At 46.4% G+C, this 19,316-nt stretch overlaps 1 protein-coding gene and 1 long non-coding RNA gene across 5 annotated transcripts in view; both read right to left on the bottom strand.

Annotated features, from left to right (window-relative positions):
* On the bottom strand, positions 1 to 8,805 carry LOC116981953. Its single transcript, XR_004414319.1, has 2 exons — positions 7,971 to 8,805; positions 1 to 7,774 (listed from the first exon to the last, which is right to left on the bottom strand). It is a non-coding gene; the product is annotated as an uncharacterized LOC116981953 (long non-coding RNA).
* A 477-nt stretch (positions 8,806 to 9,282) lies between these two features.
* The window catches only part of LOC116981952 (microtubule-associated protein tau-like), a 64,882-nt gene continuing 54,848 nt past the window's right edge, over positions 9,283 to 19,316 (bottom strand). For 3 of the 4 annotated variants that reach the window (XM_033035198.1, XM_033035197.1, XM_033035199.1), the window contains 7 exons: positions 19,120 to 19,296; positions 17,430 to 17,556; positions 16,002 to 16,276; positions 13,945 to 14,037; positions 12,328 to 12,409; positions 11,014 to 11,126; positions 9,283 to 9,756 (listed from right to left, as the gene is read on the bottom strand). In XM_033035198.1, coding sequence (XP_032891089.1) covers positions 9,541 to 9,756; positions 11,014 to 11,126; positions 12,328 to 12,409; positions 13,945 to 14,037; positions 16,002 to 16,276; positions 17,430 to 17,556; positions 19,120 to 19,296 — 1,083 coding nt within the window. In that variant the 3' untranslated portion in view covers positions 9,283 to 9,540. The remainder of the gene's footprint in view (positions 9,757 to 11,013; positions 11,127 to 12,327; positions 12,410 to 13,944; positions 14,038 to 16,001; positions 16,277 to 17,429; positions 17,557 to 19,119; positions 19,297 to 19,316) is intronic. The other variant, XM_033035200.1, reaches the window with a different exon arrangement.

The raw sequence follows: 19,316 nt of genomic DNA, 5'->3' as shown, positions 1-19,316 counted from the left end.
TCTTGGAACACAGACTTTATTTCCAAACTTTTACAGCAACAATGTAAACCAATGATTCAAAGTTACAGCATTGAGCATTCACAGACAAGCAAAGCCACTGAACATTAGCAAATATGCTGCCATTGGGATTGGATTACCATCTCACACCTCGAAGGGAAAGCTTTAAGAAACAACATATACTATCACAACATCACTTTCATGTTGGCACTGAGCTGCCTGAGCCCAGGGAACGCTACATGGGGAGGAGGAGAAACTTCTCTCACAAGGAACAGCTTTCCCACTTTCTCAGTCCTTTTCAAGAAACTTAGAACCTAACAACTGAATTCCCTTGAATACCCTTATCCGATCCTTAATCCACATGGAAAGTAATTCCCACACATCACTGCCTAGGAGTTAAGTGGGTCCGAGTCATTGTCCTTGCAGTTCACGGAGTGACTCAGCTGGTTAGATTCTCTCACCTATCATTAAGATCAGGACGTGTTTGTTGTAAAATAATCAGCCCACTGAGTCCTTCCCTCAACTGCACCCACATTCCGTCTCGCCCACTGCCTGCTGATCCAGCATGCACTGGATCTCCAGGCAACGAGGCAAAGGGCATTTACAAGCTCCCATTTCACTGTTCAGTCATCGACTGTCGGGTGCTGATTGCACGCACCTGGCATTTGGGGCAGGATAAAGGTTGATGTAATGTTGGCCTGTCTGAGAATTGGTGATCAAATCAACGTGACTTCACTGATATATAATTTACTGGCAAATGGGATTTCCTACTTTGGAAACAAGGATTAAAGCCCACAGTCACTACTCAGCTCTGCCTTCAGTGAGATTTTGGCTGATAATTTATCCCAGTCCCATTTGCCTGCTCTGATCCATGTCCCTCTATTCCCTTTGTATCCCAAAACTTATCTCTTGTCTTGAATATATTCTGTGACTAAACCTCCAGGGACAGGGAATTCCAAAATGTATTGTTCCTTGGGTGAAGACATTTGTTCCGGTCTCAGCCCTGAACGGGTGAGTCTTTGTTTTGACACTGAGAACGATGGCCCTGTTCACCCCGGCAGGGAGATCGTCTCTGCTGATTAGCCCTGTCTAGCCTCAGAGGAAATGTGCTTGTTTCACTTCTCATTCATCTAAACTCTATAATATATTGGTCTAGTTTGCTCAATCTCTCCCTATAGGTCACTCCCCACATCCCAGGAATCAATCCAGTGAACACTTGCTACATACCGTCACTAGTCCTTCTGTAGTTAGTGACCAGACCTGGTTACAGCAGATGGACAGTCAGATAAAGAGACTAATTCCAACCTGTGAGTCTTTGGGATGTGGGAGGAAACTGGAGAACCTATGGTAAACCTACATGGTCACAGGGAGAGTGCATCAACACTGACAGCAGGATCAAAGCTGGGTCGCTGGAGCTGTGCATCAACAGGCAGGGCCACTGTTACTGCCCAGAGCTAAGGGGACAGTGAGCTCAGTGGAGAGTGTAATCAATGGCCGGCGACTAATTCTCAGTGAAACGGATGAGATGCAAGTGAGCAGGACCAACAGACTAAGGTACATGGACAGATACAGTGTACAGCGGGGTCAACGGAGAGCGGTGTCAGCAGGTTTCACAGGTCAAAGAGCAGAGAATGTGATCTATGGGCAGTGGTATGAATGGAAAGGCTGAAGGGTAGTGAGATCAGTGGACATAATCAGGTAGAGAGAAATATCAACCAATCACTGGGCAGCAGGATGAAGAATTAATGGAATCAATGGTTTCATCGGGAACAATTTGCAGCAAGAGAACAGAGGGATGTGAATCATTGCAGGATCAGTTCATTCCAAAGAGGAAGGAAGATTCTAAGGAGAGTAAGAGGCGACCGTGGCTGACCAGGGAAGTCAAGGACAGTATAAAAATAAAAGAGAAGTATAACATAGCAAAGATGAGCGGGAAGCCAGAGGATTGGGAAACCTAAAGAGCAACAGAAGATAACTACAGGGAGAACGGGTGAGGTATGAAGGTAAGCTAGCCAAGAATATAAAGGAGGATAGTAAAAGCTTCTTTAGGTATGTGAAGAGGGAAAAAACAATTTTTTATGACAAATGTGGGTCCCTTGAAGACAGAAATAGGTGAATTTATCTGCTATAATCACAGTGAATGGCAGCGCTGGCTCGTAGGGCTAAATTGGCCTACTGCACCTATTGTCTATCGCATAATTTAGTGATTTTTCTGGACTACATCATCAATCACTGGGCAGGAGATCATTAGAGGTCTGATGGCAAGTGAAATGATGGGCAATATGCAGAATGATGAATGGAGATTCACTCTGAACCACAGGGACCCCTACTTTTGGCCATTGGACCAATGCACTGAGTTCAGAGGCCTTGAAGTAGATTCGGGGGGGATTCAGTGGAAAATATTCTTAACCAAAGAACGTTTGGAATATGTAACACGCAGTCTATCCTGGGCTAGCACAGAAATGTAATCAGGAAGCCCCGACACTTCTACTTAGATGTTTAAAGGGATTTACTGCATCATCTTATACTCCTACCAGGTACTGAGTTCTACTAGGTACGAACATCTACTGATGTACTGTAGAGAGTATCCTGACTGGTTGCTTCATGAGACATTCCAACAGACAGGAATGCAAGAGGCTGTAGACAATGGTGGACCTGACTCAGCCCAGCCCATCAAATCCCTCCTCGCCACTGAACGCATTTACATGAGGCATTGCCTCAAGAAGGCAGCATCTATCATCAAGGATCCTAATCATTCAGGCCATGCTCTCTTCTCCCTTCTGCCATTGGGCAGGGGATACTAAGGTCTTAAATTCCATACCGCCAGTTTGAGGAACAGCTACTTTCCTACAACCATTAGGTTCTTGAAGGAGCCTGCATAACCCTACTCATACATTGACAACGGAGCCCCTTGCCCAATATTGCAGCTAAATTGTTAAAATAATTAAAGTAGAATTGCTAGCAAGTGTAAGAGAGATTCAATTGTAGGGCATCCCCATAATTGCTCTGCTGGGAGCTAGTATCGACACAATGGGCTGAGTGTTCTCAGTCTGTGTTACAGTAAGTAAATAAGTTTGTTCAGCGATATCAACAGACAGAAACATCGAAACCACCAAGCTAAAAAGCACATATGAAATAAGCAGTGATATATGGTGCAGCACATCCAATGGGATTGAGATCTCTAGAGGAATATCAAAAGGCACCAAGATCAAAATGTAATATGACAAAGAACAATGAGATCTGTGGGCAGTGAGAACACACACAGTGCCGTACCAATGGACAGTGAGGCCATGAGGTGCCAGGATCAAAGGATAGTACTTAGTTCGCTGAAAGTGGAGTCACAGGTAGATAGGGTGGTGATGAAGGCTTTTATCACACTGGCCTTCATCCACGTGCGAATTGAATATAGAATTCGGGGAAGCTATGTTACAATGGCACGACATTAATGAGGCCGCACTTGCGTGTTGTGTTCAGTTTGAGCAACAGGGAGAGTTTGGGCTGGCAAGGATTTGATTCCTTGGAGTGCAAGGGGCTGAGGGGTAATCTTATAGAGATGTATAAGATCATGAGGGAAATAGATAGGGTGAATGCACACAGTGTTTTTCCCAGCATGGGGGGAATCAATAACTAGAAGGCATTTGTTTTGGTGATAGAGGAAAGACAGGAACCTGAGGGATAATGTTTTCACACAGGAGGCACAGAGGTGTATGGAGCGAGCTGCCAGGGGAAGTAGTTGAAGCAGGTAGAGTAACAACATTTAAAAGACATTTGGACAGGGTGCATGGATGGATAGCTTAGAGGGATATGGACCAGTCGTGGACAAATAGGACCAACCTAGTTGGGGCATCTTGGTCAGCATGGATGAGTTGGGCAGAAGGACCTATTTCTGTGTTGCATGACTCTATAAAAGGCTAATGAGTATCACCATAAATGGGCATTGTGATAGGATAACAACACCAGCATGCCAGGTGATCAAACAACAGGAGCGATCGAAACAGAGACCATTGAATTGTGAGACCAATAGATGGTTTCACAATCGATATTAAAACATTGATAGCAATGCGACCAATGGAATGGTGAAATTAAAAGATCGTTTATAAATGTTCAATGATCAATGGTCATTGAAGTCAAGGGATAGTGAGATGAGCAGCAACGCTATCAGTGAACATCGAGAATTATGGACACCCATTGCAGTGGACGGGATTAGTTCTAATGCATGGAGCCACTGCCTTGCAATTCCAGTGACCTAGGTTCGATCCTGACCTTGGGAGGCATGATTGGAGTTATTCAAAGAAGCAATGTGTAGGGAGGAACTGCAGAGGTATGCAAGGAACGTTAAAGAAGCAACATGTGTTGTGGATAAAATAGCATCAGTGGATGTGGCATTGTAAGATTTCAGAAGGCTCTTGTTCAGATGCTGCATCAAAGGTTATTGTGGAAATTACAAGCTCCTGGCAGAAGTTCAGGAATGAGGGGACAGAGTACTAGAAAAGGGGCCACTAATCTAAAAGTGAAGTATGTACAAATTATCCCTCTTACAGAGTGGCAAATCTCTGGAATTCCTTGCTCCCGATGAAAGTGAAGATGTCAGCCTACCCAACAGTGGTGTGATTTATCCACAATGGGATTCATGAATAATAAGATCCAACAGACAGAGGGATATATGGCCAATCTGGTCTTGCAGCTACAAAATGGACAATGAAACCAAGAGATGGTTGAGTCAATGGATGTTTAGAATAGTGAAATGGTAAGTCAAAAAATATTGAAACAAATCAACAAAGGTGAGTGGGTAGCGAGATCTATCAACAGAAAAAAATGATGGTCATAAGATCAGCACAAATACATCAGAAAATAGGAACAGGAGTTGGCTATTTGGCCTCTCAATTCAATATGATCATGGCTAAACTGCTCCAGGCTGCATTTCCTCTTCTGCGCCAGTTCCCCTGAGTTCACTGGTCTTTCAACATTTATCCACCTCCTCTCTAAATAACCCCAATGATCCAGTCACCAGATCACATAATTCCACAATTCACCGCTCTGTGTGAAGAGAAATTCCTACGGACCTCAGTTTAAATGACCACCCCCAATGGGCAGTAAGAAAATTTGACAGTGGGAGCAATGGACAGCAGGACCATGGGATAGAGGGGCAAGAAGGCGCATACGCCATGGAGCAAAGTGGCAAGACAGTGGTAAAGAGCAGCTGCCTCACTGGCTCATTGACCTGGATTCAATGGTGACCTCACATGCTGTCTGTGGAGTTTGCATGTTCTTCCTGTGACTGGGTGGGTTTCCCTGGATGATTCTATTTCATCTCACATCCCAAAGGTAGGTTAGTTGGCAACAGTAAATTACCCTACTTCCAGATAAGTGGTAAAGAAATATCAAAAGGGAATGAATAGACTGCAGGAAAATTAGAGGAATAGAATTGATGGGATGCTCTGCTGAGGGTTTGCATGAACCTGGCTGAATGGGTTCCTGTGTTATAATCAATAAATTATACTGAGATACATTAACAGAGAGTTCGCTGGGCAGTGGGACTAAAGGGAAGGGCGGAACAATGAATATTGAGATCAAGGTAAAGTAGTGGGATTGTTTGGGTTCAGTGCTGTGAGATCTACCAATAGATCTGTGGCCGATGAGACAACCCACAACTGAGACCAACCAACAACAAGACAAGATCTATGGAGATCAAGACCAATGAACAGTCGAATTCCTCAGAGGTGTGATAAGTGGATAATGAAATCTATCAACTGTGAGGCCATTGGAAGGTAAGGCAGTGAATCCAAGTAACAGTGAGACCAGTGAGCATTGAGGTTGTTCGTTATCAGTTGGGAAGGTGGGCCAAGGAATGACAAATAGAATTTAACTCCGACAAGTGTCAGGTGGTGCAATTTAGTATATCAAAACAGGGCAGGGTTTACACAGTAAATGGTAGAGCCTGGAGAGAATTGTAGAACTGAGAGAGTTGGGAGCATTGGTGGATGGTTCCCTGAAAATGGAGAGTCAAGTGGACAGGGTGGTGAAGGTGTTTGGTGTGCTTGCCTTCATTGGGAAGCATATCGAGCACAAAGATTAGGTAATTGTGTTGCAATGCATTGGTGAGACCACACTTGGAGCATTGTGCGCAGTGCTGGTCGCCCAGCTACAGGAAGGATGTCATTAAGTTGGAAAAATATGCACAAGACATTCATCAGGGTGTTAACTGGGCTTGTGGGCTCGAATTACAGGGAGAGGCTGGGACTTTTATTTTTTAAGTGTGAAGGATGGATGACTTTATTGAGATACACAAGACCACCAAGGAGCATGAATAAAATTAAAGTTTACAGTATTTTTCCTGGGGGAGAGGTTTCTAAAACTAGGGGGCATAGACGCAAGAGAGAGGAGAGAATTAAGAAGGACCTTAGGAGTAACCTTTTCACTCAGAGGGTTGTCCCTATCCAGAATGAGCTGCCAGAGGAATCTAAAGAAGTGGTTACAATGATGACTTCCAAGATATATGGATAGGAAACGTTTAGAGGGATATGGGCCAAATGCAGGTAAATGGGACTAGTCCAGTATAGCAAATAGGCTGGAATAGACAAGGTGGACAGGAGGGCCTGTTTTCGTGTTGTATAGCTCTAAGAGTTATTGAGAACATTAGATAATGAGATCAACAACAAGATCAATGCTTACTGAAGCCAAAGGAGATGCGACACCATTGGTGAGTCAAACCAAAGATATTGGGATTAATCAAATTCAAAATCAAAAGGCAGTGACACCAAAGTCCAGAGAAACTAGACGAAATGAGACCAATGAATGGTGAGACAAGAACGGTTGATTGACGACAGTGGTCAAGACAGTGGCACCAATTGGGGGAAGGTCCAACAGACAATAAAATCATTTGATAAGGTCACTGCAGGCCACAACTGCACAGAGAAACGAGTGGAGACATTCATGGACAACAATAGGATTGGGCATCACCATGGCAACATCCGAGGATGAAGCTTCAGACCTAAGCGCACCCGAACCACACAGTCATGGATTGTGACCCCACAGGAAATGAAGTGATGATGAGTTCCATGTGTAGTTGCCCTCTACCATGAGCTGGCATCCTTCCTGAACTGGAGGACACCAGTCAAACACCGTGTCTTGGAGAAACAAGGAACTGTAGATGCCGGTTTACAAGTAAAGACACAAAGTGCTGGAATAACGCAGCGGGCCGGGCTGCATCTCTGGAGGACATGGATAGGTTCTCCATGGATTTCAGAAGGGTCCCAACCTGAACCCTCACCTGTCCGCGTTCTCCAGAACACTGGTTCTGGTTTATCTGCAATGTCGTCACACTTTCACTCACCCAATATCAATCCCACTTCAGCAAGAAAAGATGAAATAGCGTAAACCTTTATCCCTGCAGGGCTTGAAAGAGGCAGGCAAAATATTACCATAATGTTCCAGGATAAGGAAAAGTTACAGGGGAAGATGTAGCAATTGAATCTGAGAACGGGCTGAGATCTCCTTCCCCAAATATCTGGTTCCCTGGTCAACCTCTGCTCAGCTTTTTGTCGAAGCAAGTTAAACTTCCAGTGGAAAAGATGATAAGATATTTCCCACAGACTTTCCATATCTGCCTGAATGATAATGGAGCTAAAATGGTTAAATAGTATAAACAAATCTGTATTCTTGCGGTTTAGAAGATAATGTGGCGACTTAAGTGGAGGTGCTTAAGATGATTATAGGAATTGATAGTAAATTAATTCCTTACTTTGGGGGGTTAGTCTGCACATCAGATCTGGGGCTTCTGTAGCCTCCCTTTGATCTGGTATTTTGTTGGTTCACATGCTTGATCAATGGTGTTTTATCATTAATGTCTTATTATTATTAATGTTTAGTGTTTTCTGAGTCATACGTAACTGTCACTGTATGTCATGTTGTTACTTGTGGGCTGAGCACCAAGGCAAATTCCTTGTATGTGAATTCTTGGCCAATAAACTTACTTACTTACTTATATCTGGAAATGTCTTTTCACACTGATTACAGAACAGACAAATGCCAAGCAATTGCGTGCTGTAAACGATCTAAATGGTGAAAGGCCAACTGGGCTATAGAAGCACAGATGGGTCTTCCATTATCTGAGGTTCAGGGCTGACTGCGGTCAGTGATGGAGCTGGATCCTCAGACAGCCACACCCCCAGCCGTGGGAGATTCGCAACTTCCCAATCCGAGCGAATGACATTAAGCCAGAGAATGCCACCTCAAGAGTTCATCTGAGTACATCTCTTGGGGGCGGCCACGCTGACTGGCCAAACATGCATGCAGGCTCAATATTATTTCTGTACACTTGCTAATAAGGGATATCGGGGCAATACTCAATAATCGGGGCAATACTCTACTGGACTGCATGTAACAAAAAAAAATCACTGTGCACTTCACACAATAAAGCACCATAGACTCATTGACCGCTGACTGTTAGCACTCGAGTCAGCGGGTATACTGAGCTATGGACTATGCATAAGGGGCAGGATGTATGTGACCAGACAGGACCATCTCATGCTTGTTACAGGATGAATCAGATAACCTACTGAGTTATCTGAGAGAGAACATAGACACAGGAAGATCTCCTGCCTCCCTTTTAGTTGCTTTAACATTCAGTGAAATCACAGTTAATCAGACTTTAGCTACAACTCTTTGCCTTGATTCTCTCACCATTCATATCCTTGACTGGAAAATCTCAGACCAAATCAGTTCCCTCAGCCTCCCCTGGGGGTTAGAAACATAGAAAATAGGTGCAGGAGTAGGCCATTCAGCCCTTCGAGCCTGCACCGCCATTCAATATGATCATGGCTGATCATCCAACTCAGTATCCTGTACCTGCCTTCTCTCCATACCCCCTGATCCCTATAGCCACAATGTTGCCGTCATCACTGTGCGTGGATGGGTTTCCCATCACCTCTAAAGAGCTTGGCTCTATCCTCATTATGATGCCCTACACTCTGATGGAACAGTTTCTATCTATTCTTTGAATCATCTGAGAAACATTAGGTCAGATCACTTGATCGTCTACACTGCAGGAGTAGAGGTTTTGCCTTTGCGGGCGGGGCTTCTAATTCAACCATTTTACCTTCAGTACCATTCGGGTGAACAAGCGCTGCGATCCAACGAGGCCCCTCTCACCTCACTGTGCCGCAGTGTGGGAACAGAACCGACTCTGATCAGAGGTTGTGTCACTTCCGGCAGCTTCTACCAGGTGGGTTTCAGGCCCTTGAGAAAAAGGCCACCATTTCCCTTGAAAAGATTTAGATTTTTTTTTTGTACCATTCATTACATTTCAGCCATTACTGTATCTTAGCAACTAATCTCTAAATAAAGGGACAAGCTACTTCTAACATCCCAGACTTCTCAAAAAGCCTAAATAATGCAGATCAAGAATGAACACACAAAAGACAACAAAGCACCACTGTCTGTAACTGGTCAGAGATGCAGGCAAACCCAGAGGTGGTGTATGCAAGATCAGACGCCAGGTTCGTTTAGACAGGTGCAAACTTCAAACTTGCTTGAAAACAACAGTCACAAGCCCTGCTTGGCCAGAGAGGCCGAGACCTGGTCAGCGAGTGTGGCGAGCTGTGGAGACTCCATCATGTTGATGCTGCCAGTGGAGGACACGTTGCTGAGTCGGCAAGGGGAGCCCTCGTTGGAAGGGGTCGGGGATACGTAGACGATTTCTGCACCGTGATCTGTGCGGGCTCTAGCTGACTCGCGGAAAGACAGCTTGTGAGTTTCAATCTAGAGACAAGAGAAACAAGAGGATCTGAGCGCGACCACAAATAACAGAGAATCAATCCATACTCAGCAAAGGAATTAGGTACTTCGAGAAAGGACACAAAGTGCCGGAGTAACCCAAGGGGTCAGGAGAACATGGGTAGGGGACGTTTTGTGTTGGGACCCTCCTTCAGTCTGACCTGAAACATCATCTATCCATGTTGTCCAGAGATCCTTCCTGACTCGCTGAGTTACTCCAGCACTTTGTGTCTTTTTTTTGTAAAACAGCATCTGCAGTTCTTTGTGTCTCCTAAGTACTTTGAGAGGTTGATAATGGCACAAATCAACTGCCTCCTGTAATCGGCAATTGTCCTCGTATCTTCCGTCTCTCTACCTCTTTCAAGGATGTACGCCTAACGCTGCCTCCAGCACCTTGTCTTTACTCTGGACTCTCACTCTGGCCACCCTCGATCTCTGTCATCTCCGCCTGGTTCTCTTATTAGCTCCTACCTGAAAACTAGAAAATTAAAGCCAGGGTAGGCCTTTCAGCCCTTTGAGCCTGACTCACCACTCAGTGTGAACTTGGTTCATCCTCTATCTCAATATTACATTAATGCTTGCTTCCCATACCTTTGATGCCCTCTGTGCCTGGAGACTTCATCTACTCTGAGCACTGGTCAAGAAGTCCATACATTCACTCAATTCCCTTCATAGTGTCTTACCAGTGTCCTTAAACTGGGGCCTCTAGTTTTAGGCCTACTGGAAAGCATCCTCAAGCATGTCGATGGCGCAGCGGTAGATTAGCTGCCTTAAAGCGCCAGAGATCCTGGCTCGATCCTGACTACGGGTGCTGTCTGTACGGAGTTTGTTCATTCTCCCGTGGGTTTTCACCAGGTGCTTCAATTTCATCCCACACTCCAAAGACATATAGGTTTGTAGGGTAACTGGCTTTAGTAAGTTGTAAAATTGTCCTAGTGTGTGTAGATCTGTGTACACGGTGGCCGTTGGTTGGTGCCGTCTCGGTGGGCAGGAGGGCCTGTTTCCACGCTGTATTTCTAAAGTCTAAAGTGTCGAGCTCTGTCAGAACTAAGCTTTGATTAGGTCCTCTCTCCTTCTAAACACTAGTGGTGGACCAGGGCTGGTCAACTCTAACCTCACGTCATTAGACCTTCCTGGTTCAATGGGGAATATCTGAATGAACATTTGCTTTCTGATAAGATTGCATCTCGTAGGCTCCTGCTCTCATGAAACTTTCACCCTGAGTTGGCGTGTCCTTCTCACCTTCTTGGCGCCCCCTCCTGGTGTGTGGGTGATGTTGTCCATCGAACCAATCTTGGACTGGGCTTTGTCTTTGTAGACAACTTTCTGTGATTTGATCTCGATATTACCGCCACCTGTTGGGGAGGAAATTCGTCGATTTACCAATTGCTTTGTCAGCTCAATTTAATTCTGCTCCCTCCACTGTCTTCACCCTCTCAAAGACATTTTCTTATCACGTCCCTCATGGCCGTGTTCCCACCAAGATGTGTCTCTGGCTCTCTCTGATGCTCTCTCTCTTCTCTCTGTAAGATGTACCAGAATCCTTTGTCTCTCTTTATCTTACCCCCACAGTCTTTATCTTTCCTTGCAAGTTGTGTCTTTATTTCTGCTCACTCTAACGGCTGGAGTACACGATAGATCCATGGTCTTTAACATTCTCCAAGATATCTGCTCTGACTCATTGTAATGTGCCTCCTCTTCCTCTCAGATACATCTCTGGGTTACTCTCCTACTCCTCCCCCCTCTAATTTATGGCTGTCTGCGCCTTTCTTTCAGTGTCTCTCAGAGGGCTCTGACTCTCTCATACAAGATGCATCTGCGAGTTCACACTACTTGCAAGATGTTTGCCCTTTCTTTCTCTCCTCATGAACTGTCGCTCACATTTTTAGTTTTGACCCACCAGCTTACTCCAACACTCTCTTTTTCACCCTCTGACAAATATATCTGTGCTCTCTTTCTCGCTTCTAATACCTGTCTCTGCCCTTCATAGGTGATGAGTCTCTCACGTCTTTCTGTGATGTGAGATTCAGTGTTATACAACACGGAAACAGGCCCCAAATCACCATGCCAGTCAAGATGCTTACCTAAGCTAATCTCATTTGCCTGCATGTTGCCCATGACCCTCTAAACCTTACCTATGCAGGGCAGCATAGGGTGGCATGGTAGCTCAGCAATAGAGTGGCTGCCTTACAGTGCCAGAGACTCAGGTTCGATCCTGACAATGGGTGATGTCTGTAGGGAGCATGTACGTTCTCCCCGCGACCGCATGGGTATTCTACAGGTGCTCCGGTTACCTCCCACACTCCAAAGACAGGTTTGTAGGTTAATTCGCTTTGGTAAACATTGTAAATTGTCCTTAATGTGTAAGATTGTGCTAGTGTAGGGGGATCGCTGGTTTATGTGGACTCAGTGGGCCGAAGGTTCTGTATCTCTAAACTAAATTAAACTATCTATGTACCCGCCTGAATGTTTTTAAGCATGTATCTGCTGCTCCCTCTGTTCATTCTGCTTATGTTCCTCCAGTCTGCTCTTTGCCCCTCATTCTCAAAGATGTACCTGGCTTGTGACGGATATTATCTTTAGATCCACATTTTGAGGAGATGTGACTCAGATCAACCTTCTTGCTCGTTATTTGTACCTGAATTGTTCAAACAAGTGGAAAAGTTGGTAATTAGGGGTGTAGATGGAAACGGCTTTGCAATGAAACAGTGGGACACAGGAGCGATATACACCAGACAAAGAACAGACATCACAAAGTGGAACCAAAAGGAATCTCGCCTCAAGTCAACTGGGTATCAACTGGGTACAGATGAGAGTGAAGCCGGAGTCCTGGGGCTGGGACAGAAGACATGTCAGGAGAGATAAAGGGGGAATTCCTGCAGAGCAGAAACAAGGAATCTCCAACAAAAGAGGGCTCCCAATATATTGGACATGGGGGGCGCCCAGCAACTGGGAAAGAGGGGAGGGGCCCGGCATCCGATAATTGAGGTCTTCCACCGACTGGGATACAGGGGTAGGGACACAATGTCTGGGAGACTTGTGATAATGTAGGAATCTTACACTCTGTTAAAAGAGGGATTTCCAATTGATATGAAAGAAGGAATCTCACACAGAGGGACAGAAATCACAAGGAGAATCCGGCTTGCTTTTGGAAAGGGGGAAGCTCGCACTGTGAGGCAGAGGACGTCTGAAATACTGGGGGAGAGCAGAATCTCACACCTTAAAAAAAAGAATGAAACACCCTGAAACGAGGAGGGAATGTCTCACGGTGTCAATTGGGGAACTCTCCGTGGATGAGGAGCATCCGAAAATCAGAGACTAAAAGAACATTTCACACACTGGGGGAAAGAGTGGGAATGGGAATGTCCCACAGTGGGACAGAGAGAGAATCTCACCCTGTGGAACAAAGATGAATCCTAACTTGGGGACAAAGTGGGAATCTCTGGCATTTCAAGGTTACAAGAAAATTAAGCACTGGGACAATGTGCGTATCCCACATTCCGGAATACACAGGGACACAGAGGATAAGAAGGGAATTTCATCCACTAGTACAAGGAGGGAATGTCACACAATCAGGAATGTGACGGAGTGGAAACTTGCACGCAGGGACGAAGAGGGAAATTCCAGAAGTCAGGATAACGGGAGATCATTTTCCGGCTCCCTCCAGCCTGCTCCATCAGTCTGAAGAAGGGTCCCGACCAAAAATGTCACCTTTCAATTGTCTCCATTGATGCTGCCTCACCCATTGAGTTCCTCCAGCACTTTGTTTTTTTGTGAAGGAACATCAAGGTCTGTCCAATGCAGGATCACATGTAATTTTACTGAATGGGATTCCTTGATGCTGAGGCACAGGCGGAATCCAAGACAGTCAAAGGAACCTCTCCCACTGGGACCAGCTGCAGGTCAGTGCTGTCAGTGCAGGGATGTTATTGTCTGCTGGGAGACTACACTTGCTCGGGGATGTGGGTGAACTCGCACAGGTAGAATATGTGACATTCTAACAGAAGTTTGTGCAGTGGGAACACAGTGAATCTCTCACATGCCACAAACCCACACAAGAAGGAGAATCTCATACACTCTGTCGCGGGGGAACAATACGCAATGGGCGCTGGGTGGAATGTCACACTTTGGGAGACTCAGGTGAGTCTCACTGTCTCCTGCACTCTTACGTACGTTTCCACCTCCTGGCATATATCGGATCTTGTCCTTGGAGCCGCACTTTGCCTGCACGGTGCTGTAATCTTCCTTCTTGTGGACGATTTGCACCTGCACAAAATTACATTGAGAAACAAGCAACACAAGCATTACTGGAATACTCAAGGCCATCAACAAGCAGTGCTAGAGACAGCTGGTGGAAGCCACACGTCACAAGCCACACGCAGAGGGTAAAGTCCCAATTGGATCCAAGCCCTGGATGGAAGTTAAACCCAGAAACCCTTGTTCCAAGCAGGGAGGGGTGGGATATTACAAACTGACTCCAAGCATAATGAAAAAGTTTGCATTTGATTACTAAACGGGTACTTTATACCTGTTTTCACCAAGGAGAAGGACAAAATAATGCAGACACACGATCGACAATGTGGTCGTCGGTGGCCAGTGTGGGAATCATCAGTTGTGTTCGACACACAGGCTACGCTTGCAACCCCAGAAATCTTGGTATCATCTGCAAACTTACTAACCAACCCATTTCCATTTCCATCCAAGTCATGTACAGTATATATATCACAAACAACAGAGGTTCCAATAACAGACCCCTGCGCAACACCACTGGTCACAGACGTCTGGCCCGAATATTGTCCTTCCACCTTTCTTCCATCAGTAAACCAGTTCTGAGCCCATATGGCCAAGTCACTGTTAATCCCATGCATCTGAATCTTCTGGATCAATTTACTACAGGGAACTTTATCAAATGCCTCACTAAATTCCATGGATACAACAACCATCAACCATCAACCTCCCCTCATTGATCACCTTTGTCACAATAAACGATCGTTAATAAGACGCGACCTGGCAGGGATAAAGCCATGCTGACTGTCCCTAACTAACCCATTCTCTTCAAATGGGACTAAACCCTACCCCAAATAATCCTCTCCTACAGCTTCCAGACAAAAGTGCAGGCAAAAGAGGGAGAACTGCATTTCACCAAACCTGGTGACAAACTCACAAGCAAACAATGTTTGGTTGTGAGTTTGTCACTAGGTTTGGACAAATGCAGTTCTCCCTCTTTTGTCTGCACACGAGTCACCAATTTATAAATCCCTGGATACTCCCTATTTTCCTTCTTAAACAAAGGATCAACCTTTGCTACTCTCCAGTCCTCCGGAACCTTGCTGTGGCCAGAGAAGTGGTAGAGATCTTTATCAAGTCTCCTGCAAGCTCCCCTCTTGCCTCTCTCAATAACCTGGGATAAATCCCATTTGGCCCTGGGGATTTGTCCACCTTAATGTTCTCCAAGAGCTCCAATACTTCCCCTCTCCTAATCTCACTCTTCTGGCACATTGGTATTCGCCACACTGATCTCACTGTCCTCCATGTCCTTCTCCTTGTTGAAAACAGTTACAAAGTACTCGTTTAGTAAACAGATGCACAGTACTCATTTGGTACCTTGCTACATCTCCTGACATCAAGCACACATCCCCTCCTTTATCCTTGAGTGCTCCTACCTTCTCCCTGGTTACCTTCTTGCTTCCTCCCACATCCCAAAGACAACCCTCATGTTTCATCTAAAACATTAGAAAACGTATGGATTAATCTCAGCTGTTTGGAACCAGGCTGAGTTCCCCATTCACTGAGATCTGGGTTCTCACCACATTCCACGTTCCTTTCACAAATCAGTTTCTCAGTCAGCTCCAGATTTCATTTAATAAGAGCACCCTATCCATGAATTCCATATTTTAACATGATCCAATTGTTTTAGACTATCAGCTGCTGTTGAACACAGAACATCACACATCTGCCTACCCAGAAGGGTCCCGAAACCAAAACGTCATCTATCCATGTCCTCCAGAGATGCTGCCTGACCTGCTGAGTTATTCCAGGACCATGTGTCTTTTTGTAAACATAACCACTCTATTTTCACGTTCTATCCCACTGCAGATGAACCTTAAGTGCATTGTTTGCTTGTGAGTTTGTCACTAGGTTTGGTCAAATGCAATTCTCCCTCTTTTGTCTGCACACAAGGTCAGATAATCAGGTCCAGTCCGTTATAAGTGTGAGCCTTGGATGGTTACCTTTCCCCCGCCTGGGGTGTGTTTAATGTTTTCTGTGGATCCAATCTTGGACCTGACGTTTTTCAGATCGGGCATGGGTGCAGCGACGGGGGCCAGACGTGCCTTGCCAGCCGCGGGGGACTTTGGGGGCGTGCGTACAACAGCCACTTTCTTTATGTCCTTAGTGGACCCCGAGGACTGCTGAGACGAAGTACGCGATCGGTTGCTGGGGGTCCCAGGACCTCCTGGGCTGCTGCATCCACTCCCACCCGCTCCTGGCTTGGCCACAGAGTCCCCTGAGTGACAAGGGAAGAGAGAACATTAAAGCCGAACAGCAGGGCAACACGTTTCCGCCAATTCTGACCCCTCATTCACGGTGCTGAGTACATCAAATCTCATGCACACTCAGTTAAAAACACAACAGCCAACAAGTTCCTTTTATCGCTCGTAAGGAAATAATCGAGCACTAATCAGCTCAACCGCGAGGATTCACTCAGTACCGCACGCTATGTCACAACCCACACTTGGTTGCTGGTGGCAATGTTGAAGGACAGTGCTCCAATGCCCCCACAATCTGTGTGGGACCCACACTGCCCAGTCGCAGTCTGAACGGTCAACGTGTGACTCACGGTCTGACCCAGGGTGAAGGTCAGCGTGTGAGTGACCGCGGTGCCCTTCCAAGGATGAAGGGTCAGCATGAGATCCACTCTGTCCTGTCAGCATAGGGCGGCACAGTGGCGCAATGGTGGAGTTACTGCCTTACACCGCCAGGGACCCAGGTTCAATCCCGACTATGGGTGCTATCTGCATGGAGTCTGTACGTTCTCCCTGTGACCGCTTGCGCTTTTTCCAGGTCCCCCGGTTTCCTGCAACATTCTACAGAAGTGCAGGTTGCAGATTAATTGGCTTGGTAACATTGTCCCTCAAATATCGGATACAACTAGTGCTTGGGTGATCGCTGTTCAGCACAGATTCGGAGGGGCCAAACGGGCTGTTTCTATGCTGTACATGTAAACTAAACTAAGATTCTAGTGAGGGTGAAGGTCACAGTGGGTGAAAGGTCAACGTATGACCCACTCAGTCCTGTCAGTGAAGTGTCAGTATGTGACTCATACACTTACCCAGGGTGAAGGTCAGTGTATGACCCCTGGTGCCTGGTCTGAGGGTGAAAGGTCAGTGTATGACCCCGCTGGTGCCCAGTCTGAGAGTGAAAGGTCAGTGTATGAGACCTAGCGTCCCGTCTGAGGGTGAGAGGTCGGTGTATGACCCCTGATGCCCTGAGGGTGAAAGGTCACTATATGACCACCAGAACCTAGTCTGAGGGTGAAAGGTCAGTGTATGACCCCCAGCACCCGGTCGGAGAGTGAAACGTCAGTGTATGACCCTTGCAGCCTGGTCCTATCTGCACAGTGTGCTCCACTGTCCCGTTATTAAGTGTTATCCTCTCACCTGTGGCCCGTCGGTGGTCTGGCGAGTGACTAGATTCCTTCTGCGTGGCCGCCGGTCTGGCTGTGGCTTTTGACCCTTTGGCTGCTGGCAGTCGACTTCTGCTGACCTCCGGCGCGGAGTCACGAGGCTGAGAGACACGGCACATTGACATCAGGCAGAGCACCACCCCCTTACACCAAATCCACCACGTGGTTTCAGCATCTTAACACTGACCAGAGCAGGACCGTCTCTGTCACAGTCTCTGCCGGATGATGCGAGGAGCAACAACTTTGCAGCTGGTCCGGTATGTAGACAGAGCCATGGAGAAGAGTGAGGGCGAGGAGTGAGAAATGAGGAGTGATGGTGATGGCAAGGAGTGATGGAGAGGGCTTACAATAAAGGACAAGGACTGACAGCGAGGGGCAGGCGGAGGGGTTACCGCGAGGGGTGAATGATAGGGTGGAGTGTTCGGGGCTGGGATGGTTTGGGATGTGGGTTGGGATGATGGGTGGGTAACAGAATGCGAAGTGTGAACCAGAACAATAAGGGGGCAGTTGACGGGGGAGGAAGTGAGAAAGCCTTGGACCAGAGGTCATAGCCCCCGAATAAAAGGACGCACCTTTAGAAAGAAGATGAGTGGGGATTTCTTTAGCCAGAGCGTGGTGAATCTGTGGAATTCATTGCCACAGACGGCTGTAGGGACCAAATCTTTTGAGCATATTTAATGGGGAGATTGATAGGTTTTTGATCAGAGAGGGCATCAAAGGATATGAGAGAAGGCAAGAGAAAGCTGCTGAGAGGGATAAATAGATCAGCCATGGATAAATGGTGGAGATGATTTGATGGGCCGAATGGCCAAATTCTGCTCTTATGTCTTATGGAGGAATGATGGTGAGAAAAGTTGATGGTTACGGAAAGGCTGTAATGAGAAAGCAGAGTTCAAGGTGAGAGTGATTTGGTTGTGTGACAAAGGAGTGGGATGAAATGAGTGAGTGGTGGAGAGATTGGGGGAATTCAGGGGAGAGGTGATCAGCATTGAAAAGGATTTGGAGACGTAGTGTCAACAGTGAGGGGGTAAACAAGGTGGATTTAATGGCAAGAAGTGGCAGCTGAAGGGAAGGTATGATGGGGGGCAATAATTGGGTGAGTGACCATGAATTGGCACGATGACTGGGGGCAGATTGGAGAAGCTGAAATGAGGGGTAATGTAAGGATTGCTACTCTTTGTGCACTAAGCAATAACGTTTCCACGAATAGGCACAAAATGCTGGAGTAAGTCAGTGGGTCAGGCAGCATCTCTGGAGAAAAGGACTTGGTGAAGAGTTACTTCTTCACCTATTCCTTCTCTCCAGAGATGCTGCCAGTCCCGTTGAGTTACTCCGGCATTTTTTGTCGGTCATTATATATCGTCGGTATAAACCAGCATCTGCAGTTCCTTCCTGCACACTCCTCCATGAAAACAGGTTGGTAGCCAAGACGTCGAACATGCCAGAAGACCGTAAACTGTGTTACTCCAGATAATGCTGCAGCAACATGCAATGGCCAATGGAATAAATATGGAGCTCAGATGAATGATTATATCTGCCGTGCGGCTGGCAGGAATGAAGGGCATGTGAAACACTGAGAATGGAAGTTGAGCTGCGGGGTTTGCTTGGCTGGCAGATCTCTGCCGTCGAGCTTTGTCAGGACAAAGCCTCGATATGATCCTTACCTTTGCAGTCGGCACTTTAGCACCCGTGCCGCCATGGTTTATCGAGGAGAGGAGTCTTTTGGGGCTGGCGACGGGACCGATAGATTTGCTGGCACTGGGAGCTTTAATGGCCCTCTTAGAGCTGGCAGCAGCCTGGGCCCTAGCTGTTGAGGATTTTGCAGATGTAGATGTGAAGACCTTTACATGTAAATAAAATT

This window comes from Amblyraja radiata, chromosome 16, assembly GCF_010909765.2.
Source record: "Amblyraja radiata isolate CabotCenter1 chromosome 16, sAmbRad1.1.pri, whole genome shotgun sequence".
Lineage (NCBI taxonomy): Eukaryota > Metazoa > Chordata > Chondrichthyes > Rajiformes > Rajidae > Amblyraja > Amblyraja radiata.
The sequence above is the reverse complement of the archived record's forward strand: the minus strand, read 5'-3'. Positions and strand labels throughout refer to the sequence as shown.